At 34.0% G+C, this 27,132-nt stretch overlaps 3 protein-coding genes across 10 annotated transcripts; 2 read left to right on the forward strand and 1 right to left on the reverse strand.

Moving 5' to 3' along the window:
* The first annotated feature begins 2,197 nt into the window (after window positions 1-2,197).
* On the forward strand, window positions 2,198-5,176 carry LOC114169527 (disease resistance protein RPP13-like). The gene has a single exon (XM_028054712.2). The coding sequence runs from the start codon at window positions 2,341-2,343 to the stop codon at window positions 5,119-5,121; it is 2,781 nt and encodes a 926-aa protein (XP_027910513.1). The 5' UTR covers window positions 2,198-2,340; the 3' UTR covers window positions 5,122-5,176.
* A 2,731-nt stretch (window positions 5,177-7,907) lies between these two features.
* On the reverse strand, window positions 7,908-26,459 carry LOC114169774 (mitogen-activated protein kinase 12-like). Of its 8 annotated transcripts, none has more exons than XM_085668813.1 (9): window positions 25,735-26,459; window positions 25,428-25,488; window positions 25,198-25,290; window positions 24,605-24,732; window positions 13,097-13,124; window positions 10,040-10,146; window positions 9,598-9,722; window positions 9,176-9,327; window positions 7,908-8,642 (listed from the first exon to the last, which is right to left on the reverse strand). In XM_085668813.1, exons 4-8 carry the CDS (start codon window positions 24,717-24,719, stop codon window positions 9,214-9,216), a joined length of 489 nt encoding a protein of 162 aa, XP_085524939.1. In that variant the 5' UTR covers window positions 24,720-24,732; window positions 25,198-25,290; window positions 25,428-25,488; window positions 25,735-26,459; the 3' UTR covers window positions 7,908-8,642; window positions 9,176-9,213. The 8 variants fall into 8 exon arrangements, with proteins under 8 accessions (XP_085524939.1, XP_085524940.1, XP_085524937.1 ...); XM_085668814.1 differs by having other exon boundaries at window positions 9,176-9,333; window positions 9,598-9,707; window positions 25,735-26,450; XM_085668811.1 differs by having other exon boundaries at window positions 9,176-9,333; window positions 25,203-25,290; window positions 25,735-26,447.
* LOC114169773 (putative disease resistance RPP13-like protein 2) lies at window positions 8,050-8,661 on the forward strand. Its single transcript, XM_028055071.2, has one exon. The coding sequence runs from the start codon at window positions 8,050-8,052 to the stop codon at window positions 8,644-8,646; it is 597 nt and encodes a 198-aa protein (XP_027910872.2). The 3' UTR covers window positions 8,647-8,661.
* Window positions 26,460-27,132: the final 673 nt, after the last annotated feature.

Below are 27,132 nucleotides of genomic sequence, written 5' to 3' on the forward strand. Positions count from 1 at the left end.
TATATTTTTTACCTGTCTTACATAATATTTTGTCAACGAGTTTGTATTCTAATTCACACCTTGCATAAGAACTTTATAAATTTTATATTTATATAATTAAATTAGTAAAATAATATTTTTTGTAAGCCCATTTCTTAAAATAAGTTATATTCATAATTTTATAATTTATAATTTTTATATACAAATATATTGAAAATATAAATGATTTTGAACTCGACTGAACCATGAAAGAGGAACTACTTTTAGATGAATTGGACGCATTACTTTTGGATGGATCGAAGAAAAGATGTGAATGAACAAATGACTTAAAAGAAACACAAACGTGTTATGCTGGTATAATTGAATTTTAGGAATTTAAGTTAATGTAGGTTATGCAGGTCAAATGCGGGTCAGTCCGTTGTTAGCTCACATGAATTACAAGTTATGTGAGACGGATCTAAACAGATCAGTAGACTACATTTATTCCAACATACCACATTATTATCCCATATGTTATGGATTGATTTATACAATTATATTTTCTATTTTCGGTTCCAATTATTTTGTGTAGCTAGATTTACCCTTTCATTATATAAAATATGAATAATAGTATATAATATACTTTGTTTCCTAGCTAATATTTTTATATCGCACTACTTATTTTATAATTATTACACTATTCACAATATTTATTTTATTAGTTTAATAATAAATTTTAAAATATTGACAATGATATAAATCCTATTGATTAATATTAAAATATTTTTTAACTGAGCAATATGATAAAAATATTATGTCTCCCTAAAAATACGATATTTTTTATTTCCTTTTAAATTTATTTCAAAATATTTTACAATATTAGGCCATATGAATTACGGAATATACAATATAAAAATATAATTAAAATGATTGATCTATAAATAAATTTATAAAAGTTTAAGGTTAATTAAACATTAAAAGAATAAATGTTCGGATATAAACTTTCATGAATAAAATTAAATAAAACATTAATTATTTTTATTTTTGTTACCTCTATTATAATTCATAATTTTTTTCCAAAATTACTACTATAAAAAAATAATACTCAACAAATTCAAAAAATGTTTACTTTTATATTTTCAAATTATAACACAATACTATATCTATTTTTAAGCCAACAAATTCAAAAATAAAATAAATTTACATTTATTTTTTTATTTTTCCAATATTAAATCTATTTTTTTTAAATTAACCTCTAATTTAACATTTTTTGAAAAAACAAAAATAAAAACAATAGCACTTAAATTTTTTTATTTCAAAAATCCTAATTCATGTATTTTTTTAAATGAAAAAAAAAATTAATACCTAGTTAGAATTCGGTTCCTTCGAAACCGAATTCCAAATTCCAACTAGAATTGAAAAAAAAAATGTCCTGCCACACACGGAATTCCCACCTAAAAAAATGTGCTATTGTGTAATTTTTGTATGGTGGTAATAAAAAAAAAGCAAAATGTGCTGTATGTGTAAAAAAATCAACAGTTGGAGGATCAAATCGATGTATAACATGTGACCAGAAAGATTAACTAGTCACAAAATGTGGAAAAATAAATCAATATTACATATACATTATTCTATTGCATCTAATATCACGAGGCAACAAACTGAACACGGTATCTTAAATATAAATATTCTAAGCCAAATAAGTACAAAGTGTAGTGCGAGTGAGCAATCTAAATCTCATACCGTGATAAATATTTCAATGAAAACGAGCAGAAGGTGCGATTATTATGAACTTACGGGGAAGTTTCGGTTGATTCCGGATTTGGATTATCTGTTCATTTTTTTCTACATTGTTTCTTTATTTTGTTATCAAAATGCTCAGAAATAACAATAAAAAAATTAATAAAAAATCTGGATTCCTTGAACTTGTTCATGATTGACGCAAAGTCTAATAGAAATTGACGCAAAGTCTAATGGAAAAAGAATCCTGAATTCTTTATAAATTTAATTTCCTGTTTTAATAAGTTAAAGCTAGGATGATTATGCAATATATTTAAGTTGTGCCACTAAGCAATATGTAATTAAATATTGTATCGTGATAAATATTTTAACTTTGAGAATGAACATGCACTCAAGGGGAAGGTTCAGCTAAACCGCGTTCATGGTTGATGCCAAAAGTATGGAAAAAATAAAACCTTAAGTATTGACCCCAAGTCTTTGTAAAGTCTTGATTGCAACCACTTTCCATAATATATATTATGATATTCTTTGGTACGTACTGCATTGGTTTTTCTGGTGCCTTAGTAAGTAACTCCCTCTTACTCTTCTTCCATCACCAACCACAAACACAGTATCCAATAACAGATCACTTAGCTCGCTGTAATGGCAGACAGTGTAGTTTCCTTTGTTTTGGATCATTTAGCCCAACTTGTGGCACGCGAAGCTAACTTGTTGTATGGCGTGGAGGACAGGGTTCAGTCCCTCCAGTACGAACTTCAAATGATGAAAGAGCTGCTCAGTAGCACAAAGAGAAAGAAGGGAATGGAACATACAGTGTTGAACCAAATCAGAGATGTGTCCCACTTAGCTGAGGATCTCATCGACACATTCGTAGCCAAAGTTTCCATTTACAAGAGGAGAACCATTCTTGGGAGGATGCTCCGTAGCTTTGGCCAAGCAAGGTCGCTCCACCACGTAGCTGAAAAAATAGACAATATCAAAACCACTCTCAACGAAATACGCGACAACAAAGACAAATATGATGCTTTCAAAGAAAGCAGTAATCAATCCGCAGCAGAAGAAGAGGAAGAGGAGAAAAGGGCGCAATCACTGCACAAACTAAGAAAAAATGTGGAGGAAGAAGATGTGGTTGGCTTTGTCCAGGACTCCAAGGATGTCATCAACCGACTCCTCGAAGGTGATTCAAATCGTAAAGCTGTGTCTATCGTTGGCATGGGGGGATTGGGGAAGACCACCCTTGCCCGAAAGGTCTATAACAGCAGCCAGGTGAAGCAACACTTCATGTGTCGGGCGTGGGTTTATGTGTCAAACGAGTGCAGAGCTAAGGAGCTTTTAATTGGCCTTCTTAAGCATTTGATGCCAAATTTTGAACAGCAAGGCAGAGGCAAGAAAAAAGGTAAGAAAAGCGCAGGAGACATTAACGAGCTTCGTGAGGAGGAGCTGAAGAAATTGGTGCGGAACTGCTTGGAGTGGAAAAGGTATCTTGTGGTGGTAGATGACTTGTGGAAAAGGCAGGATTGGGACGAGGTGCAAGATGCTTTTCCGGACAACAACAGAGGCAGCAGAATATTGATCACCAGTCGTTTGAAAGAGGTGGCCTTGCATGCTGCCCATGATGTTCCTCACTATCTTCAATTCCTCAGTGAAGAAGAAAGTTGGGAGTTGTTTCGCAGGAAAGTGTTTAGGGCTGAAAATTGCCCTTCTGATTTGGAGGCTCTGGGAAAGCAGATGGTTCGAAGTTGTCGTGGTTTACCACTCTCCATCATTGTCTTGGCCGGGCTACTAGCCAACAAGGAAAAGTCACACAGAGAATGGTCTAAAGTGGTGGGTCATGTTAATTGGTATCTCACTCGAGATGAGACCCAAGTGAAGGATATAGTTCTCAGACTCAGCTATGACAATTTACCAAGGAGACTAAAACCATGTTTTCTCTATCTTGGGTTATTCCCCGAAGACTTTGAAATACCTGTTATGCCATTATTGCAAAAATGGGTTGCTGAGGGTTTTATACAAGATACAGGGAGCAGAGACCCAGATGACGTTGCAGAAGACTACTTGTACGAGCTCATTGATCGTAGTTTGGTCCAAGCAGCAAGAGTGGATACTAATGGAGATGTGTTGGTGATTCGGGTTCATGATCTTCTTCGAGATCTTTGCATATTAGAGAGCAAGGAGGACAAAGTTTTTGAAGTTTGCACAGACCATAATATTCTAATTCCTACAAAACCTCGCAGACTATCTATTCACAGTAAGATGGATCACTACATTTCTTCAAGCTACAATGATCATTCATGTGTTCGTTCCATGTTCTTCTTTGGCTCAATTGACTATGTTGGCAGTCGGGACTGGAAATGGCTTTTTGAAAGATTGAAATTGGTTCGTGTGTTGGATTTTGGACTAACCCCCTCTAGTAAGATCCCTTCCGATATAGGGAACTTTATCCATTTAAGGTACCTTAAAATACAATCACACTATGTTACATTTGTTGTTCCAGATTCGATACTTAACCTTTGGAATTTAGAAACCGTAGAGCTAGGTCCTTCGAGGCATAACATTCCAATTTCTTTCCCAGCCCAAATATGGAAACTCAAACATTTAAGGCATTTGAATATATCATGGGCTATCGGGCTCCGAGGCAGTTGTTTAGGATCAGATGAGAAGATGTGGAATGTTCAAACCGTGTCTACCCTGGTGCTCAATAGCCAAGCAACATCTCTCATAAAAAAGGGAACATTCCCCAATGTTAAGAAGCTAGGGTTGAGACTGACTTCTGAATGCGAAGGTGAATTGCCCAAATTGTTGCAGAGCTTACAACAATTAAGTTATTTGAACAAATTAGTGATTGTCCTTCGAGATAGAGATGATGCGGGTGTAGAGCACTCGAGCGATGAAAGTGTGAAAAGGAACAATGGTTTGAAGCCGCAAGAATTGTTACGAAGCCTAGGACAATTCAATTGTCTAACTATCTTAACCATTGATAATGTTTTTGACCTTCTAACCTGTGGGCTCGCATTCCCTCCAAACGTTACAGAGTTAACATTGTCAGAGATCAAGTGCATAAGTGATGAGGGGATGAATGGTTTGGGAAATCACACCAAACTCAAAATTTTGAGACTTTTGGGTGATCGAGCTTCGTGTGGGGATTCCTTTGTCGTTAATTGTGGCAGAGGCAGCTTTCCAGAACTGGAAGTGGTTGAAATGGAAATTTTAAAAGTTAGAGAGTGGAAGTTAGAGAATGGTGCAATGTCGAGGCTGCAGAATGTCTTGATCAACCGTTGTGAAAGGTTAGATGATCTCCCAAATGAATTGTGGTCTTTGAGTGGCTTGAGAAAAGTTCAGGTGAAGTATCCCTCTCTACAAATGGCTCACATGCTAAGAAATTTGGAAATAAACAGTGGGTGCCAACTCGTAATAGAAAATTAGGATGCGAATGTGTATTCCAATGCTTTATACTTTATTTTATTTTATTCAATATTAATGTGTGTGTAACCTTTTTAATATAAATAATTAATTTAATTTTAAAAAATAATTAAATTTAGATAAAAAAATCATTTGAAAGAGTAAATAAAAAAATAATTAAATATAAATTAATGGTTGTTTAGATTGTATAAATGATAAGATAGTTATTTTAGTTTTAAAAAATAGTTATTTAAAAGATAAAATTAGAATATAAATATTTAAAAGTACAGGAGAATACTGCTTTACATGTTTTTTTTCACTTACTAAAAGAAAAAGCAATAATAACAATAATGCATCACACATTTATTAATGGAATAAAGGTGAAATTGAAAAAAGTAGTAACATTTGAGGAATATAATATAACAAAATTTATAATGCTTGACAGCGCAATCCCCATTAAGTTAACTCTACATGATTAGAGACATTTTCTGTTTTATTATTTTTTTCACGTTTAGTTTTTCTTTTAAATTGTTTAGCATCTTATGTTTTAAGCTTCTTCTAACATTTCTTTGTTCTCTTCCATTTAAAAAATATCTACTATTTTCACATTATATTTAAGTTTTTTTTTATTATAGCATTGGTATGGTGATTTAAAAAAAATTAAAGGATTTTTTTTATTTGTATGATATTTTGGTGTGGTAATTTTTTATATGAACGTTAGTATGTTTTTATTTGTATGAACATTATTCTATACAATTTTAAAAAGTTTGTATGAGACTTTTTTTTTATTTTTAAATAAATATTGATACGTTTAGACTAAATTTACTTATATATAAAAGATGATTAACTATTGATTTGAATTTATTTTCTAATTTTATTAAAAGAAATATTTTATTAATGCACTTATATTCGCAGTGTTTTATTAAAATTTTCTGAATTTACTTATATATAAAAACAATTCATTAAAATTTGTATGAATTTTAATATCAAGTGTTTTATTCTTAGTTTTTCTCCACATTTCATTTAAATGTCATATTTATTGCATTATCAAAAGAATATATATAGTCTTCATTTAATACTTTTACATAGAAAAATATTAATCAAATATCATAATACTTTTTATACAAAATTTATTATTTTCAAATTTCAATGTAGTATACCCTTTAGTTTTCATTAAACCTTATAATGAATTTAATTTGACCTTATTATGTAACCAAAATATTAATTAACATATTTAGTATATTAATAAATTGTTCTATCTGATTTGTCGATGATATTAGTGAAGAGGATATATATTTAGTCAATTTGATCCAAGCAGCAGCTTAAGATAAACCCAAGTTTAAAAATATAAAATCTTTATTGCAACCAGTTTTCGCAATATATATTGGATGTTCTTTCGGATGTGGTTGGCAGCTACACTGCATTGCTTTTTTTCTGGTGCCTTAGCAAATTCCTGTTTCTCTTCTTCCATCACCAACCACAAACACCGTATCTAATGGCAGAGAGCGTAGTTACCTTTGTTTTGGATCACCTACTTATATGAGCTCATTGATCGTAGTTTGGTCCAAGTAGCTGAAGTGAAGACTAATGGAGGTGTGAAGGTGTGTCACGTTCATGATCTTCTTCGAGATCTTTGCATATCAGAGAGTAAAATCTCGTCGACTGTCCATTCACAGTAACATCAGTCACTACATTTCTTCGAGCAACAATGACCATTCATGTATTCGTTCCCTGTTCTTCTTCGGCCCACGTTGCTATGTTCACGAGAAGGAATGGAAATGTCTTTTGGAAGGTTTCAAATAGTCTAACTGTGTTGAAGATTGAGAATGCTTTGGACCTTCTAACCTATGCACTCACGTTTCCTCCAAACGTTACAGAGTTAACCTTCTCAAGGATTAAGTGCATTACTTATGTGGGGATGAAGTGTTTGGGAAATCACACCAAACTAAAAATTTTGAGACTTTTGGGAGATGTAATTTCTGTGGATTCCTTTGACTTGAACTGGAAGTGTTTGACATGGAACATTTGAGAGTTGGAAAGTGGAAATTAGGTAATGGTGCAATGCCGAGGCTCAAAGACTGCTCATCTACTATTGTGATTGGTTAGATGATCTCCCAAATCAACTCTGGTCTTTGAGTCACTTGAGAAAAGTACATATTATCAATCCCTCTGAACAATTGTGTCGATGGAGGCTTCCCACAACTGGAAGTGTTGGAAATGAAACATTTGGCACTTCGAAAGTGGGAATTGGGCAATGGCTCAATGCGGAGGCTTCAAAGTTTGATGATCCACAGTTGTAAATGAAATGAACTCTGTTCTTTAAATGGATTGAGAAAACTGCATATAACGGAACCTCCTTCAGAACAAATGGCTCACATCTTATAAATTTTGGAAATAAACAATGAAGTTCAAGTTGTTACGGGGAGTTATCCACCTTGGGATGATGAGAATGATTGGGGTATTTTAAATATTTACTTAGAAATTTGAGATCTATTATACCAATTAGCTGGTTATTTATTTTATGGAAGTATTTTATATAGAGTAAAGAAATGTAACATATGAAATATTAATAATATCTTAATTTTGACTTTTTAAATTTAAATAATTAGTTATATTTATATTTTTAAATATTGTAAGGTTTTCTTAGTATTAATTTCAATAAAATATTAAATAAGTAGTTTTAATATATATGTGAGTATAAATAATGATGCAGGCGGGATTAAATAGACGACAATGAATCTGTCGAAGTTATTAATAAGGGGTTGGATCCTCTTGTATCTAAGTAAAGCCCCAGTGAAATACACACTATATTTGAATGTGCTGTTGAAGCAATTTCGTTTTCATTCAACACTGAGTCTTTGACTTAAATATATTAATGATTCTATCACATCTAATAAGAGGAAATAAACTGAACACGGTGGTACTGTCATAAATGTAAACATTCTACGGCAAATGATGAAAGAGCTGCTCAGTAGCACAAAGAGCAAGAAGGGAATGGAACATACAGTGTTGGACCAAATCAGAGATGTGTCCCACTTAGCTGAGGATGTCATCGACACATTCGTAGCCAAAGTTTCCATTTACAAGACAAGAACCATTCTCGGGAGGATGCTCCGTGGCTTTGGCCAAGCAAGGTTGCTCCGCGACGTAGCAGAAAAAATAGACAAGATCAAAGCCACTCTCAACGAAATACGCGACAACAAAAGCAAATATGATGCTTTCAAAGAAACCAAAAATCAATCTGCAGCAGAAGAAGAGGAAGAGGAGGAAAGGGCGCAGTCAGTGCAGAAGCTAAAAAGAAATGTGGAGGAAGATGACGTGGTTGGCTTTGTCCAAGACTCCAAGGTTGTCATCACTCGACTCCTGGAAGGTGGTTCAGATCGTAATGCTGTCTCGATCATTGCCATGGGGGGATTGGGGAAGACCACCCTTGCCCGAAAGGTCTATAACAGCACCCAGGTGAAGCAACACTTCAAGTACCGTGCGTGGGTTTATGTGTCAAACGAGTGCAGAGTTAAGGAGCTTTTGCTTGGCCTTCTTAAAACCTAAAAGAAATAAACATAGCTCTTATTTTCAGCTTTAACTTTAAAGTAATTTATACACCCAAAGAAAAACTGATCTAAACATAACCCATATGGTAACAAATGCAGAAATCAATATTAGCAGTTCTGAAGATAAATGCTCAATGTAATAATTCAGTAACTTTCTGAACTCCAACCTTCTCAAATTTAACACATCAGATCTTGCTATCAGTAACTTCCAAATACGCAATGAATGAATGTGGAAAATAAACATTTTTCAAACAATCCAGACTGCTCAGGGACGTAGAAACCACAACAGAAAAAGACAATAACAGTTTGTTTGCCTCCTCACCAAATCAAAATCTGACTGTATTAAGCATCACTAAACAAAAACTGCTACTACCCATAAATAAAGCAGTAATATGAAGTATTTTAAAAAGTAATATCGAATGAACAAAAAAGCCTATATTATTCAAAATGTGCAATAGAAGATATAAGACAAAAACTTTAACTAATCATCCTATAAATAAAATTATAAAGGCAATAGAAGCACTAACAGTGTTTCAAACCACCATCACCACCTCTCTCTCGTTGTTCAAAGAATCAGAGCATGGAAGAAGGTACGAAGCAACACCAAAATCAAAATCAAGCATGGAGGGCAGCAACATGTCACTCCATCCATCGTCTCATCATTTATCTCCTTGATTGCCTCTTGCTAATGCAAAACAAATACACAATTACATCAATATATTTTATTCACGACACAATTTGCAACCAATTATTCCATATATTTCAAAATATCTAACTAGGAAGAAACTATTATGAGGTCCAAAACCATGAGATTCCAATTCTAAAGTGAAGAATGTGTTTACATGTGTGTAGTATACTGAAGATTGGTTGGAATCTCATGTTTTTAAATCATTTAACAATTTCTCACTTAATAAAGCAAAGCATTTGAAAAGATAGAGTTAGAATGTACCTCTGGATCTTTATTTTGTTTCACAACTACACACTTGGAAGCACTAATACTAGCACTTTTTAACAAGCTACGCGCACTGTAGTTTGATCTGGAGGTTCCATTTTGAGCACCTGTCGCATCAGATCCTGGAACATTTTCAATATCGTTCTGTTGTTTACTTTCATCCTTGGGAGTACAAACTCTCTCTTTGCATAAAGTGAAATTGCATATAACTCCCACAGTACCATAGAAAAGGTTCACAGACTTGTCTACCAATCTCATCTAAGAAAAGACACTAATAAACTGGACATAAGATTAAAATCCATGAGTAATAACAAATATGAAATCAACCAAATCTCCAAAAAACAAAAAAACAAGACAAATACTGTTTAATGTGTAAGTTGGTAATCCAGTATTTGGACATGTTGGACAAATTTGAACCAAATGTTTAACCAAGACTTGCCTAGGTAAGGAGACATGTTGTCTCTGCAATGCAATGGAGTGCTTCGTTCACTGTTCCCATAATGCTCCTCAAGATGTGCAAACGGTCTCTTGAACCGATCAACCCCACTATGCAACAAGATAACATAGAATTACCAACTAATAACCAAAACAATGACAGCTTAAATTTCAAAGAACCTCTGCACTCCTGGACAAACACAAATGAAAACAAAAACTATGAAGCAATTTACAGATTTGGATTGAATCCTTATCTCACTACCCAGCTGCTACTGTTATGCACCAGAAAAAAGAACCAATCAAAGCTTTAAAACTCCAAACATGTTGAATACAAGTCAAACATATCAAGCAAGAAGTATTCATTCAAACATCAGTTTATAAATCAACACAAACAACCTCACAGTCAGTGTATAACTCATCCTCTCATGTGTTTCAGGCTAGTGTTATCTCTCAGCAAAGGACGTCACGAATTAGTTCTAGCATAGGCTTGAAGAGCCTCTAACACACTACTCATCATCAATACAACTCCAGATCAATAGGACTTATTTTCAGCTTGTAATGTGGCCAAGGTAAAGGGTAAGATATGGAAAAAGATTCAAGGCTAAACACTAAAGAGAAGTGAAGGAACAATGGGGAGAAATTTGAAAAAATCAAGTGTAAGGTCATGCTCCTCAAGACATCACACAGATTCAGACATCACTCTCTTACTTTCATTTTTTCCCTTCTCATTCTCTATTTTTTCTCTCTTTTCAGGTACAATCAAACAATTTATTTTTCTCTTTTTTTCTTTCTCAAGCTACTTTCAAACTTTTCAGCACATTACAAAATGATTTCTGTAAGGCCCACTTACATTGCTGCCCTTATTTTAAAGGGCTACCCAAAATCAGTTGGGTCAAGGGCTGGCCCAAAGGGAAACCAGACCCTAAGTCTACCCTAACACACTCATTCTACTCAATTTCATAAACAACCCCTCTTCCTTAGAGTCGCAGCCGTCTCTCTCTCAGCTAGGGTTTGGTACGTCAATCAAGTTCGAACTCAGTTCATTTTTTCCACGTAAGTTGTTCCCTCATCCCGTGCTGGCATTTTTCCTGCTACTGTTACTCTGGGTAACTTATATCCCTAATAATCCTTTAATTTTTCCAACTCCTTAAGTCGTTCCTTGAGTTGCCTTGCCCCACTGTTTAGAGTCGAGGTCCTATTCTAGCCATTTCCAGGTAAGGGAAGCTAGGGATCTTTTGTTTAAATCTGATTCTTGCTCATTTGCCATTGTTTTCATGATTGTATGGTTGTTGTGCTACTGTAAAATGTTGAATGGACATGTATTGCTTGCCAGGGCTACACATGCAACAATGTGCCTCAAGCCCCCACGCGTCCTCGCTTAGGCGAGCCTCTCTCGCCTGAGCGAGATGGTGTCTCACTCAAAATGAGAGCTCTCTGCTTGAGCGAGAGATCGAGCGCGAGCTCAGACCTGTTTCTGCAAGTCTCGCCTTGGCGAGACTGGGTCGTTTGGGCAAGAACGTCAGGTCTCGCCACTGTTCTTCCTACAGCAGCCATACAATCATACCCCCCAAACAATAATACACGTCCATTCAACATTTTACAGTAGCACAACAACCATACAATCATGAAAACAGTGACAAATGGGCAAGAATCGGATTTAAACAAAAGATCCCTAGTTTCCCTTACCTAGAAATGGCTAGAATAGGACCTCGACTCTAGACAGTGGGGCAAGGCAGCTCAAGGAACGAATTAAGGAGGTAGAAAAAATGAACTGAGTTCGAACTTGTTTGACGCACCAAACCCTAGCAGAGAGAGACGACTGTAGCTCTAAGGAAGAAGGGTTGTTTCTGAAAGTGAGTAGAATGAATGTGTTAGGGCAGACTTAGGGTCTAGTTTCCCTTTGGGCCAGCCCTAGGCCCAACTGATTTGGGGTACATGATGGTTCCCCTGCTTAGCCTCTGGACTGGCTTCTGTTTTGGGCTTTCCATTTAGGGCTAAGGCCCATCTATTGTCTTCTCTTGGAATTTATTTATTATCACTCTCTTATATTTCTTTGTATATGGCATCGTGGTGTGACTCTATTATCGTCCTTTAAGTACTTGGGATGTCTGTAGGAGTGACATTATACTCCGTTGATTTTGCTTCTTATATTATACTGTGTGACATTTCCTTTAATTAACTTTATAAATTAAATGGGGTGTTACAATCTCAATGTTATAACAACTTGCACCACACACTTGAATTTTACCAAAATCTCCCAAAACAGTTCCAAAGCCCCCTTCACAGCTCAATAGCAAGGTACATAGAGTTTTTCTGGTCTAAGGGCTTGAAATGAGCAGGTCAGTCACAAAAATAGGTCAAAACAGGCTCAAAAATTGGGTTCAATGGTAAATGATTCAAGGTAGGCTTTATTTGGTCAAGTGGCTAAAGAAACAACAATGGCCTAATATCATCTCAAGAGTTGCAATTGAAAACAAGCTATGTCAACTAGAGTTAATTCAAGTTCTGCCAAAAACTAGAAATCATAGCGCATCACACACATTAAGGAAACAATATGGCTCAAGTCTCACAAGGTAAAAAATGTCATACTGATCTAGAATTGAAGTTATCATGAAAAATTTACTATACTTAACAATGAATGATTGCATCAAAAAGTTTGAAATACCCAAACTTTGAAAGTTGGCAACGTAACATTATGCCCATGTGTAAAATCAGCTTAGGTAGCAAGAATAAGGCTCAAACATACTGTAACAAGTTTCGAAACAACACAAGGAGTTCAAAATCTAAAACCTGAACTCAAATCATCAATACAGACTAAAACTCACCTTAAAACCTACAAAAGAAAGTCAAAAATAGACTTAAAACGAAAGATCAACATGTTAGTAATTCAAGTTGAAACAAAAAATCAAAATATGGTTAAAAAAAGGTTTAAGTAAAAAAAATAAAGAAACAAATAAATAAGATTACTTAAAGATAAAACAACATTACTCCAACAAAGTTAAATAATTATTGGTTCAAAAGAAACAATCATAAAAACAATATAAAACCACTAATCACTAACCTTGTAATGTTGAATTTAAGACACCAAGCTACACCACAAATAAAAAACAATGAGTAAAACAGAACAATGAAGAAAGTAAAAGCAAGACAACTCTAAGCTATACATAAATCAACAAAAAATAATAAGAATCTGCAAGTAACAACAAAAGAAAGTTAAAACCAAGGTTAGATATCCACAAACAACAACAAAATAATAGAATCTGACAACAAATCTGCAAGTAACATACTACATTTGAGTAAGAAATGAAAACTGCACTTTAAACAACAAAAGAAATACTAAGCAAACTGTCTAGCAAGTTTAAAACATAAAAAATGAACGTAAAACCAGGATTACCTACTCAAAATACAATGGAAATCACAACATCATATATGCAAATAGGAAATCTCAATAAAAAGGAAAATAGAACCATAATGTAACTCTACAAGGATCGTCTTCAAAAATTGGACTGCATTGCTATTAGTTACGTGAATCAACCTATAACTCCTGTATGATCAAACTTAAAACCAAATCAAACAAAAGTGAAGTATTAGTTTAGTTAGTAAATTGTAGAAAGTCAGTGAAAAGTTAATAAAAAGGAGACGTGCTAAATATGTTAATAAAACTAAAACAACAAACTAAATCTAAATCTAAATTGAGAACACTTTTAGGTTCAAAAAATTGCTTTTAGAACCAGCGACATCATCGATCAAATCTAATTTAACCCTAACTGCAGCACGAAGTGGAACAACACACCTAACTATACAAAATCCTACTCTTGAACCTGTGACCGTCGGTGTTCCAAAAATTAACCACAAAAATTCACTCTGAAGGGAGGTCACGTATAACAACATTCATGCAAATTAAGAAAGTAAAATATGAAAGTAAAGAAAAATAAAACCATTCAAATACAACAAATTAAGGAAACAACATACCACAACACAACACACAACTAAAAACTAAAAAACACATTCCACAACACCCTAAGCACAACACTTCGTGTATCTGAGGAAATTGTCGATAATCTCAACCTATGTTATCAAATTTCGGCCATGGCGGCACCATGGCGGAAATCAGTTGCGGTTTCCCGACCTACCGCCACAACATGACGGAGGCGAAGCGGGTTTTCTGTGGCGGCTCGTGGCGGCCGCTTTTCGCATGGCGGCTGACGGTGGCGAAACGGTAATGGGGAAAAAAGAGAACTGAAGAAAGAGATAAGCAGTAGCAAAGTGGAAGAGATACTGCAGCTATCGTGTCTGAGAAGAGATGAGTAGTGTGGGAGATGAGATAGGCAGCGGCTGGCACACATAAACCCTAATTTCATTCTTCTATGCGTTTTACTCTACATCAGTTTTACGGAGGTTTAATTTGGGTCAGGCCCACTACTTCTCTTCTTTCTCTATAATTATTTTTTCAAAAATTATACTTTCCGCTATAACCCGATATGATTTCCGTTATAACTTTATAACGGATTTTTGGCTTGCCAATATTTTCTGTTATCCGATATTGATAACACTGATCTCAACGTACAAAGACATGGACAAATAGAAGCCCTACACTCTTGTACTAGTTGCCATTATCCAAAGTCTTGACCCCTAAAACATGATACAACGCACACAACAAAACAAAGGACACAACAAACAATTAATAAAACATAGCTAATAATACACAACACACGACACACAACTCAAAACACAAAAATACACACCATAACACCCTATGAACCATAAGCAAATTGTCAATCATCTCAATGTAAAAAGAATAAGTATGGACAAATAGATGCCCTATACTTTTGTATTAGGCGTCATTATCAAAAACCCTAACACTTAAATCACCCTTACCCGTAACACCCCCTCCCCCCAAACCCCCACAACTGTTCAACCCTTAAATCCCCCTAACCCCCCACCCTCTAACCCCTAAATCCCCCCAACCCCCACCACTCCCCACCCCCAAAACCCCCCAACCACCACCCCTAAATCCCCCTCTCCCCACCTCTTAACCCCTAAATTCTCGCAACCCCAACCCCTAAATCCCCCTAACCCTTACATCTCCCTAACCCCTACATCCCCTAATTCCTAACCACTACAACCATAACTCTTTAATCATATATGACACGGATGATACACGCGTCAGTCTGTAGTCGACAAACAAAACACAGCACAACAACAAAACAACACAGAGCACACAACAGCAAGCAGCACAACATGAGAGCAGCACAACAGCACATCAGAACACAACAGCACATATCAGCACACAAAAGCACAACACACAACACACAACACACCTAATAACACATGACACAACTCAAAACACAAAATCACACACCATAACACTCAAAGCACACACCCCATGAACCCTAAGCAAATTATCGGTCATCTCAATATATAAAGACTGAGTATGGAAAGATGCCCAATACTTTTATATTAGGCTTCTTAATTGAAAGTCAATCACCTAAGCATAACATTACTCGTATAAGGTCAGACAATTATTAATTTGAAACAAATTGACATGAGAACAACATTAGATAATTAATCATTCACTCCTACAAAGGACACAACAAACAACTAATAACACAGATAATAATACACGACACACGACACAACTAAAAACACAGAAATACACACCACAACATCCCATGAAGCATAAGCAAATTGTCAACAATCTCAATGTAAAAAGAATAAGTATGGACATATAGATGCCATATACTTTTGCCATATAGACAACAAACAAAACACAGCACAACAGCATAACAACACAATATCACAAAACAACACACATCAACAAGCAGCACAACAAGAAAGCAGCACAACAGCACAACAACAACATAACACACAACGCACAACAGCCAACGCCCAACGCACAATGCACAATACACAACTAATAACACACGACACACAACTCAAAACACAAAATTACACACCACATGAACCCTAAGCAAATTGTCAGTCATCTCAACGTATAAAGACTGAGTATGGACAAATGCCCAATAGTTTAATATTAGGCTTTTTAAACGAAAGTCAACCACCTAAGCATAACATTACTCGTATAAGGTCAGACAATTATCAATTTGAAACAAATTGACATGAGAATAACATTAGATGACTAATCATTCACTGCTACAAAGGACACAACAAACGACTAATGACACATAGATAATAATACACAACACACGACACATAACTCAAAACACAAAAATACACACCACAACATCCCATGAACCATAAGCAAATTGTCAATCATCTAAATGTAAAAAGAATAAGTATGGACATATAGATGTCATATACTTTTGTATTAGGCGCCATTATCGAAAACCCTAACCCCTAACCCCCAACCCCTACCCCCCAATCGCCAAACCCTTAACATCAGCACACAACAGCACAACAACACAACACATCAGAACACAACTAATAACAAATAACAATCAACACACAAGTAATAACACTCAACACAACACACAACTAATAACACACGACACACAACTCAAAACACAAAATCGCACACCATAACACCCCAAGCACACACCCCATGAACCATAACCAAATTGTCAGTTATCTCAACGTATAAAGACTAAGCATGGACAGATCCCCAATACTTTTATATTAGGCTTCTTTATCGTAAGCCAACCACCTAAGCATAACATTACTCGTATAAGGTCAGACAATTATTAACTTGAAACAAATTGACATGAAAATAACAATAGATGACTAATCATTCATTGCTGCAATTGAAGAAATTGTTTGCTCTGGGGAGCCATGAGACATCAATGCCAATAAGGGTGGGTGCACATGAAAAAATAACGTTGGAAATACCCCGTTCAACGTATAATATGCATTCAGGCCACCAATCTACACCTTAAATAAAAAAACAACGATATGAGAAAGAAAGTTCCATCATAAATAACATATACAACTAATTATATTTAAAGGAAACTTAAAATTGCTTTCCTTTGACAATAGTTCAAAAGATATCTCACAAATCCTCAAACATCACATACGACAAAAAAATCAACCATTGGATAATGTTTAGAGAATAAATCCAATCAATAAAAAAAATCATATCTTTCAACTAAGAACTAAAAATTTATTTCAATTTTTCTTAAACAATGAAAGATTAAAATAGTTAAGATTAGTGGTGCATGATAAATTTTACAGAATAGTCGAATACTTTAAAAAATATTTACCTTAGGAGCTTATAATACTTGACCTTGTACTTCAGTAAAGTCAAAATAGATAGAAATAGAATAATTACTAAGTAGAGGTTGAGAACCATAATTGCTTCGACTCAATGCCTGCAATAGCAAAAGAATTACAAACATGGCAATAGTTATGCTGGAAACACAAGAAAAAAGCACTGAAAGTCGACGTTTGCCTTGTAGTGTTGAATTCAAGCCACCAAGCTACACCACATAAAAAATAATGAAATGATAAAGAAAACACTATCATAAAGGACAAATATAACATATACGACTGAAAATATTACAAGAAATAGGTAATTGAATGTAACATAATACCTTAAGAATGATCTTCAACCAAAAGATTAGTAAAATATTGATTATTAACATTCAATGGTGAGAAATGGACAAAAACAGAATAATTACTAAGTAGAGGTTGAGAACTATAACTGCTTCGACTCAATGCCTGCAATAGCAAAAGAATTACAAACATGGTATTAATGATGGTGGAAACACAGGAAACAAGTACAGAAAGTCAACGTTTGCCTTGAAGTGTTGAATTCAAGCCACCTAGCTACACCACATAAAAAATAATGAAATGATAAAGAAATCCTATCATAAAGAAAAAATACAACATATATGACTGATAATATTACAAGAAATAGGTAATTGAATGTAACATAATACCTTAAGAATGATCTTCAACCAAAAGATTAGTAAAATATTGATTATTAACATTCAATGGTGAGAAATGGACAAATATAGAATAATTACTAAGTAGAGGTTGAGAACCATAATTGCTTCGACTCAATGGCTTCAATAACAAAAGAATTACAAAAATGACAATAATTATGGTGGAAACACAGGAAATAATTACAGAAAGTCGACGTTTACCTTGTAGTGTTGAATTCAAGCCGTAGTGTTGAATTCAAGCCACCAAGCTACACCACATAAAAAATAATGAAATGATAAAGAAATCTTATCATAAAGGACAAATACAACATATACGACTGATAATATTCCAATAAATAGGTAATTGAATGTAACATAATACCTTAAGAATGATCTTCAACCAAAAGATTAGTAAAATATTGATTATTAACATTCAATGGTGAGAAATGGACAAAAATAGAATAATTACTAATTAGAGGTTGAGAACCATAATTGCTTCGACTCAATGGCTGCAATAACAAAAGCAATACAAACATGACAATAATTATGGTGGAAACACAAGAAATAAGTACAGAAAGTCGACATTTACCTTGTTATGTTCAATTCAAGCCGTAGTGTTGAATTCAAGCCACAAAGCTACATCACATAAAAAATAATGACATGATAAAGAAATCTTATCATAAAGGACAAATACAAAATATACGACTGATAATAATACAATAAATAGGTAATTGAATGTAACATAATACCTTAAGATTGATCTTCAACCAAAAGATCAGTAAAATATTATTTATTAACATTCAATGGTGAGAAATGGATAGAAATAGAATAATTACTAAGTAGAGGTTGAGAACCATAACTGCTTCGACTCAATGCCTGCAATAGCAAAAGAATTACAAACATGGTATTAACGATGGTGGAAACACAGGAAACAAATACAGAAAGTCAATGTTGGCCTTGTAGTGTTGAATTCAAGCCACCAAGCTACACTACATAAAAAATAATGAAATGATAAAGAAATCTTATCATAAAGCACAAATACAACATATATGACTAATAATATTACAAGAAATAGGTAATTGAATGTAACATAATACCTTAAGAATGATCTTCAACCAAAAGATTAGTAAAATATTGATTATTAACATTCAATGGTGAGAAATGGACAAAAATAGAATAATTACTAAGTAGAGGTTGAGAACCATAACTGCTTCGACTCAATGGCTGCAATAACAAAAGCAATACAAACATGGCAATGGTTATGGTGGAAACACAGGAAACAAGTACAGAAAGTCGACGTTTGCCTTGTAGTGTTGAATTCAAGCTACCAAGCTACACCACATAAAAAATAATGAAATGATAAAGAAATCTCTATCATAAAGGACAAATACAACATATATGACTGATAATATTACAAGAAATAGGTAATTGAATGTAACATAATACCTTAAGAATGATCTTCAACCAAAAGATTAGTAAAATATTTATTATTAACATTCAATTGTGAGAAAAGGATAAAAATAGAATAATTACTAAGTAGAGGTTGAGATCCATAATTGCTTCGACTCAATGCCTGCAATAGCAAAAGAATTACAAACATGGTATTAATGATGGTGGAAACACAGGAAACAAGTACAGAAAGTCAATGTTTGCCTTGCAGTGTTGAATTCAAGTCACCAAGCTACACCACATAAAAAATAATGAAATGATAAAGAAATCTTATCATAAAGGACAAATACAAAATATACGACTGATAATAATACAATAAATAGGTAATTGAATGTAACATAATACCTTAAGAATGATCTTCAACCAAAAGATTAGTAAAATATTGATTATTAACATTCAATGGTGAGAAATGGACAAAAACAGAATAATTACTAAGTAGAGGTTGAGAACTATAACTGCTTCGACTCAATGCCTGCAATAGCAAAAGAATTACAAACATGGTATTAATGATGGTGGAAACACAGGAAACAAGTACAGAAAGTCAATGTTGGCCTTGTAGTGTTGAATTCAAGCCACCAAGCTACACTACATAAAAAATATGAAATGATAAAGAAATCTTATCATAAAGCACAAATACAACATATATGACTAATAATATTACAAGAAATAGGTAATTGAATGTAACATAATACCTTAAGAATGATCTTCAACCAAAAGATTAGTAAAATATAGATTATTAACATTCAATGGTGAGAAATGGACAAAAATAGAATAATTACTAAGTAGAGGTTGAGAACTATAACTGCTTCGACTCAATGCCTGCAATAGCAAAAGAATTACAAACATGGTATTAATGATGGTGGAAACACAGGAAACAAGTACAGAAAGTCAATGTTTGCCTAGTAGTGTTGAATTCAAGCCACCAAGCTACACCACATAAAAAATAATGAAATGATAAAGAAATCTTATCATAAAGGACAAATACAACATATACAACTGATAATATTACAAGAAATAGGTAATTGAATGTAACATAATACCTTAAGAATGATCTTCAACCAAAAGATTAGTAAAATATTGATTATTAACATTCAATGGTTAGAAATGGATAGAAATAGAATAATTACTAAGTAGAGGTTGAGAACCATCACTGCTTCGACTTAATGCCTGCAATAGCAAAAGCAATACAAACATGGTATTAATGATGGTGGAAACACAGGAAACAAGTACAGAAATTCAACGTTTTCCTTGTAGTGTTGAATTCAAGCCAGCAAGCTACACCACATAAAAAATAATGAAATGATAAAGAAATTTTATCATAAAGGACAAATACAACATATATAAGTGATAATATTACAAGAAATAGGTAATTGAATGTAAGATAATACTTTAAGAATGATCTTCGACCAAGAGATTAGTAAATTATTGATTATTAACATTCAATGGTGGAGCCAAACACTAGGTTACAATTCCCACTTCTACAAGTATCTTATTCTTCACTGACCTTCTCAATTCACTTAATTCTCAGCAATAATGAACTGGAACAATTCCACGATGAAAATAAAGTAAACTCACAATAAAGACCAAAATTTCCTGTCTCAGGAATTAGAAAACAAAATGCAGAATCCAAGGAAGTTCAGAGTCCATGAATTCATCTTTCACCATTCTAACTTGAAGTGTGAAAACTTTTTTGCAAAGATCTTCTTCAAATATATTGCAAGATGGTTCAATCACCTATTAAAATGAAGAAACGAAAAATGTAGTAAGATCATAATAACTTAAGTCAGCATGTAATTTCATGTTTAATAATGCCTAGAGAAAGAGTTCGAAAATAAAAATCATAATCTTTAACAAAGTACACAAAATTTTGGATCAAAAGTTGTATGAAACACCTTATTATTGAAAATCCAACTTCCATTGCTTGGATCTACAAATCCTCCCTTTCTCCAACTGAATGCAATTTCAAAATTCAACAAAACTTTGATAAGAACAACAAACGAAACTACATCTCAAATTACAATTTATAGTAAGAAAATAATACCCTAAGTCAACATGTAATTCTAGATCTTACAATTCCTTTCCTTCGACCACTATTCAGAAAATCTACAAATCCTCGAACACCACATCCTTGAAAAATGCTAATCACAAACAATTGTTCATGTTTTGTTAGCTAGAATAATGCCTAGAGAAAGAGTTCACAAAAAAAAAAATCATAATATTGAACAAAGGACAAAAAAAGTTGGATCAAAAGATGAATTAAACATCTTATTATTGAAAATTCAACTTTTGTTTCTTGAATTGAAGTCCTCCCCATCTCGAATCTGCAACTAAACGCAATTTCAAATTCAACACGATGTTGATAACAAGTGAAACTACATCTCAAACTACAGTTTTTGTAAGACAAAGAAATATACAAATAAATAAGAATGATAATTCATGACAAAAACTACATAGTTCTCACATAAGAAAAAAATAATTTACCTTACAAACTCGTAAAACTAGACCTTCTACTCCAGTAAAGCAAAAATGATATAATTCTGCTTGTACATAATACTCGAACAATTAAAAGATAATGTATCTTAAGAACCTATAATATTTAACATTTTACGTCAATAAAGCCTAAATCAATATAAATAGCAGAATTACCTAGTCTAAGTTTAAAACCACAATTATTTCGAGTAAATGCCGGAAATAACAAAAGTAATACAAACATGACAATGAAAACCTATAACGCCTAACTACTAACCCGTAACCCCTAACACCTAACCCATATATCATACATTATAGGCTCTGTGCACAACACACAAAACATAACATAACACAACAAAGTAGACAACACACAACTAATAATAAAGAACTAATAATAAAGAACGTTCAACACACGACAAACCACACAACACATAACACAATTAATAACACATAACACATAATACACAACGCAAAAAAGAAAAACACACACCACCACACCCCATGAACCATAAGCAAATTGTCAATCATCTCAATGTACAAAGATTGAGTATGTACACATAGATGTCCTATACTTTTGTATTAGGCACCATTATTGAAAGTCGTAACCCCCTAAATACCCTTAACTCCTAAATTTCTAAACCATAAATCTTCCTAACTTATAAATCCTTCTAATACCTAAATGCCCCAACCCTTAAATAACCATAACTCATAAATCACAGATGATACGCTCTACGCATAACACACAAAAGTTGAAACAACGAAATAAACACAGCAGACGACACACGCAGCATGTGTCAGCCTGCAACCAACAGACAACACAACACACAACATAGAACAAACAACACACAACACGCAAAACACAACACACAATACACAACTAATAACAAACAACACATAACCCAAAACTTAAAGCTGAAAAACACACACCACAACGAAACAAAACATAAGACACACAAAACATAACACAACTCAACAAAGCAAACAACATAGAACTAATAACAAAGAACACACAACAGACAACAAAGCACACAAAACACAACACAAAACACACAACTAATAACACATAACACACAATACACAATGTAAAATAGAAAAACGCACATCATAGCACCACAAACACAACAACTCATGAACCCTAAGCAAATTGTCAATCATCTTAATGTACAAAGACTGAGAATGGACACATAGGCTCTGTGCACAACACACAAAACATAACAATAACACAATAAAGTAGACAACACACAACTGATAATAAAGAACGCACAACACACGACAAGGCACACAATACACAATACACAACACAATTAATAACACATAACACACAATACACATCGCAAAAAAGAAAAACACACACCACCATACCCCCATGAATCCTAAGCAAATTGTCAATCATCTCAATGTACAAAGACTGAGTATGTACACATAGATGTCTTATACTTTTGTATTAGGCACCATTATTGAAAGCCCTAACCCGCTAAATCCCGTTAACTCCTAAATGTCTAAACCATAAATCCTCCTAACCTATAAATCCTCCTAATTCCTAAATCCCCCAACTCCTAAATAACCATAACTCATAAATCATAGATGATACACTTTGCGCATAACACACAAAAGTTGACATAACGAAAAAAACACAGCAGACGACACACGCGACACGCCTCAGCCAACAGACAACACAACACAATGTACAACACACAACACAGCTAATAACACGCAACACGCAAAACACAACACATAACCAACAAGTAATAACAAACAACACAAAACTCAAAACTGAAAAACACACACCACAACGCAATAAAACATAACACACACAAAACATAACACAACTCAACAAAGCAGACAACAAACCTAATAACAAAGAACACACAACACACGACAAAGCACACAACACAAAACACACAACACATAGCACACAACACAATTAATAACACACAAGTAATAACAAACAACACAACCCAAAACTCAAAACTGAAAACTGAAAAACTCACACCACAACGCAACAAAACATAACACAACTCAACAAAGCAAACAACACAGAACTAATAACAAAGAACACACAACACACGACAAAGGACACAACACAGAGCACACAACTAATAACACATAACACACAATGCACAACGTAAAATAGAAAAACGCACACCATAACACCACAAACACAACAACTCATGAACCCTAAGCAAATTGTCAATCATCTCAATGAACAAAGACTGAGTATGGACACATAGGCTCTGTGCACAACACACAAAACATAACATAACACAACAAAGTAGACAACACACAACTAATAATAAAGAACGCACAACACACGACAAAGCACACAACACACAACACAATTAATAACACATAACACACAATACACAACGCAAAAAAGAAAAACACACACCACCATACCCCATGAACCCTAAGCAAATTGTCAATCATCTCAATGTACAAAGACTGAGTATGTACACATAGATGTAATATACTTTTGTATTAGGCACCATTATCGAAAACCCTAACCCCTAAAACATAGATGATAGGCTATGTTCACAACGCACAAAACACGACGCACAACGCACAACACACAACACCTCATGATACCTAAGGAAATTGTCAATCATCTCAATATACGGAGACTGAGAATGGACAAATGCGCTAGTCTTTCATTAGGGGTCATTATCGATAACCAACCACCTAAGCATAACAACATTACTCATATAAGGTTAGACAATTATTGGTTCGAAACAAATAAACATAAGAACAACATAAGACCAATAATAAATCACCGCCGCTGTAATTGATAGAATTTTTTGCCCTAAGAAGCCATGAGACGTCATGCCAATGAGGGTGGGAGCACACGAACAGGGATGGACAAATCATGTTCAGAGTATAAAATTGCATTCAGACCACCAATCTGCACCATAAATAAAAAGTGCATAAAATGTAATAATAAAAGTAAATTCATACAATAATTACAACAGTGGCCAGCTTTATTGCCATAATTCCTTTATTGCATCTAAATAATTATCTTTTATGGAGAAAATTACGTTTTTTAGTGTTTCATGTGTGCAAGGACATTTTTTTATAGTGTTAACATTACATGTAGTTTTGCACATATGTTGATAATATATATACATGACTGAATCCCGTTCATAATTTAGATGACTTATCTTTCCAACATAGTCACCTTATTATTCTTAATGAATTAATTTATGCCTACAATATAATCTAGGGCATACGTTGTTCTAATCCATAGAGCAATCTTGAATCATCAAATTATTAAACAATTTGAATATTAATTCATATGATATAAAATACTCAGGCTGGTGAAATCCAAAAAATACACAAATACATTATGCAAGTGAAATTAAAATTGTACCTCACCAGTTTTCTTCTTGTGGAAGATTACGACTGTAGAATGGAAACTCTAAGAGAAGGGCTGTTTTGAACCATGCCGGTAAGTTCCCATAGACTGATGGTGGCAATGGAATTAAAGGGTTGAAAATGATTTAGCTTAGTCACTTTTTTCTAAACGACAAAGCAACAATAGCCTCATCCCATTCTCCTTACTAAAACAGAAAATAAATAATAAAATGGAGGTAAACTAACCTTGTTCTTTCTTGTATATGCTATACCCATCTACGTTACCAAACTTCTTATATGCCGAATCCTGTCTCCATCATGCAATCCATCATTAAGAAAGCCAAGAAATTATACCATACTTTTACTCAAATATCGATATTAAAGACACAAGACATGCTTAATCCAGAGTTCCTCATGTCAGAGTAAACTAAGAGTCCACGTATTCACAGGTTAAACTATAGCAACAGAAATATACACTATAAAACACACACACACAAAGAAGCAGAGCAAAAAAATTATAGGCAGCAATGGAAACAATAACAGTGGAACGTACTTGAGCCAAGGGGTTACTTCCTCCACCAACTGAAGCACCTTCTTGAAATCGCCATCTTCTTTAGCCAAACCCGCTGATGCACACCTCACGAGGCTCACGGCAATGTCAACTATCAACGAACATAAGTCTTTACTGCCTCCGCCGCCCTTGTCTATTTCAGGGAGAAGCTTGCCCTTCCTCTTCGGCTGTCGAAGCCTCTCAAGAACTCCCAAACCCTCGACGTCGGCTTCGGCGAAGAGTGCGCAGGACTCGAGACAGAGCATGAAGCGAAGTCTCTGGAATTCGACGGAGAATGGCTTGGAAGCCAACTGAAAAGCGACGGTGTCCAAGCAATCGAGGCAGAGCCTGTAAACGCGGAGCAGTTCGAGTAGCAAAACGGCGTCGTTGGACTTGGAAAGCTCCGGGAGGCGTTTGGGGAGGATGGATAGAGAAGAGTTGAGGAAGGAAAGAAAGCGTTTGGCGAGGGAGCGAATTAGGGTTGGGTCGGGTTTGGATTTCTTTGTCGCTTTGAGATCTGCTAGGGGACGGAGGTAATCGGAGACTAGGGCGTGGATGCGGAGGAATCGGAGGACTGAAGCTTCGAAATGAGAGATGATTCGGATGGAGCAGCCATGGGAAGAGAGTGAAAGAATGGATTCAAGAACCGCAGAGAAGGAGTCTGAGCTAATTTACAAGGCGCCAAAAACACGCTCTTCCTCTTTTATTTCAAACTTCGGAGATGGAACGGAGCATCATATATAACGGTCTTTCTTTCTTTTAAGGAAAACATAATATTGATATCACCAAAATTGCCAAAAATTTTCAAGAGTATAACGGTCTTTCTTTCTTTTAAGGAAAACATAATATTGATATCACCAAAATTGCCAAAAATTTTCATGAGTGATTTTTACGCTATTTTCTGAAAATTTTGTTTTCTTGAACAAACGTTCCATTTTTTATTTTGTATCTTTCATATTTCTCTTTTAATTGTTTTAGTTTTTATTGAGCAACAGTGTTAAATTAATAATCATGGAAGTGGGAAATTCAAATACAGAAAGAAGGCATTTGAAAAAATATTCATTTTAAATTACTGGTACAAATTATAAGAAAAAATATTCATTTTAAATTAAATAATGATATGTAAAATAGTTGTTAAAACAATATTAAAAAAAAATAAGATATGTAAAATAGTTGTTAGAACAATATTTAAACAATATTAAAAAAAATAAGATATTTAAAATAGTTGTTAAAACAATATTTAAACAATATTTAAAAAAAAATAAAATATGTAAAAAGAAAATTTAAATAATGATTTAAAACAAAAGAGATTTAAAAAGAGATTTGTAAAAAATGATTAAAAATAAATTATTTATAAAATAATTAATTTTTAAAATAACTAAAAGTAAAACGGGTATTATG

The sequence above is a fragment of the Vigna unguiculata genome, chromosome 11, assembly GCF_037176805.1.
Source record: "Vigna unguiculata cultivar grain cowpea cultivar isolate G323 ecotype 2 chromosome 11, ASM3717680v1, whole genome shotgun sequence".
NCBI classification, from domain to species: domain Eukaryota; kingdom Viridiplantae; phylum Streptophyta; class Magnoliopsida; order Fabales; family Fabaceae; genus Vigna; species Vigna unguiculata.

Coding starts and splice junctions, on each gene's coding strand:
- LOC114169527 (XM_028054712.2), top strand. CDS start 2,341: ATGGCAGACAGTGTAGTTTCCTTTGTTTTGGATCATTTAGCCCAACTT.
- LOC114169773 (XM_028055071.2), top strand. CDS start 8,050: ATGATGAAAGAGCTGCTCAGTAGCACAAAGAGCAAGAAGGGAATGGAA.
- LOC114169774 (XM_085668812.1), bottom strand. CDS start 24,719: ATGCAATTTTATACTCTGAACATGATTTGTCCATCCCTGTTCGTGTGC. Junction 13,125..24,604: donor TTCTATCAATTACAGCGGCG/GTGATTTATTAT, acceptor TTTGTGGTGTAG/CTTGGTGTCTTAAATTCAAC. Junction 9,334..9,597: donor AACAAAATAAAGATCCAGAG/GTACATTCTAAC, acceptor GTTTTGCATTAG/CAAGAGGCAATCAAGGAGAT.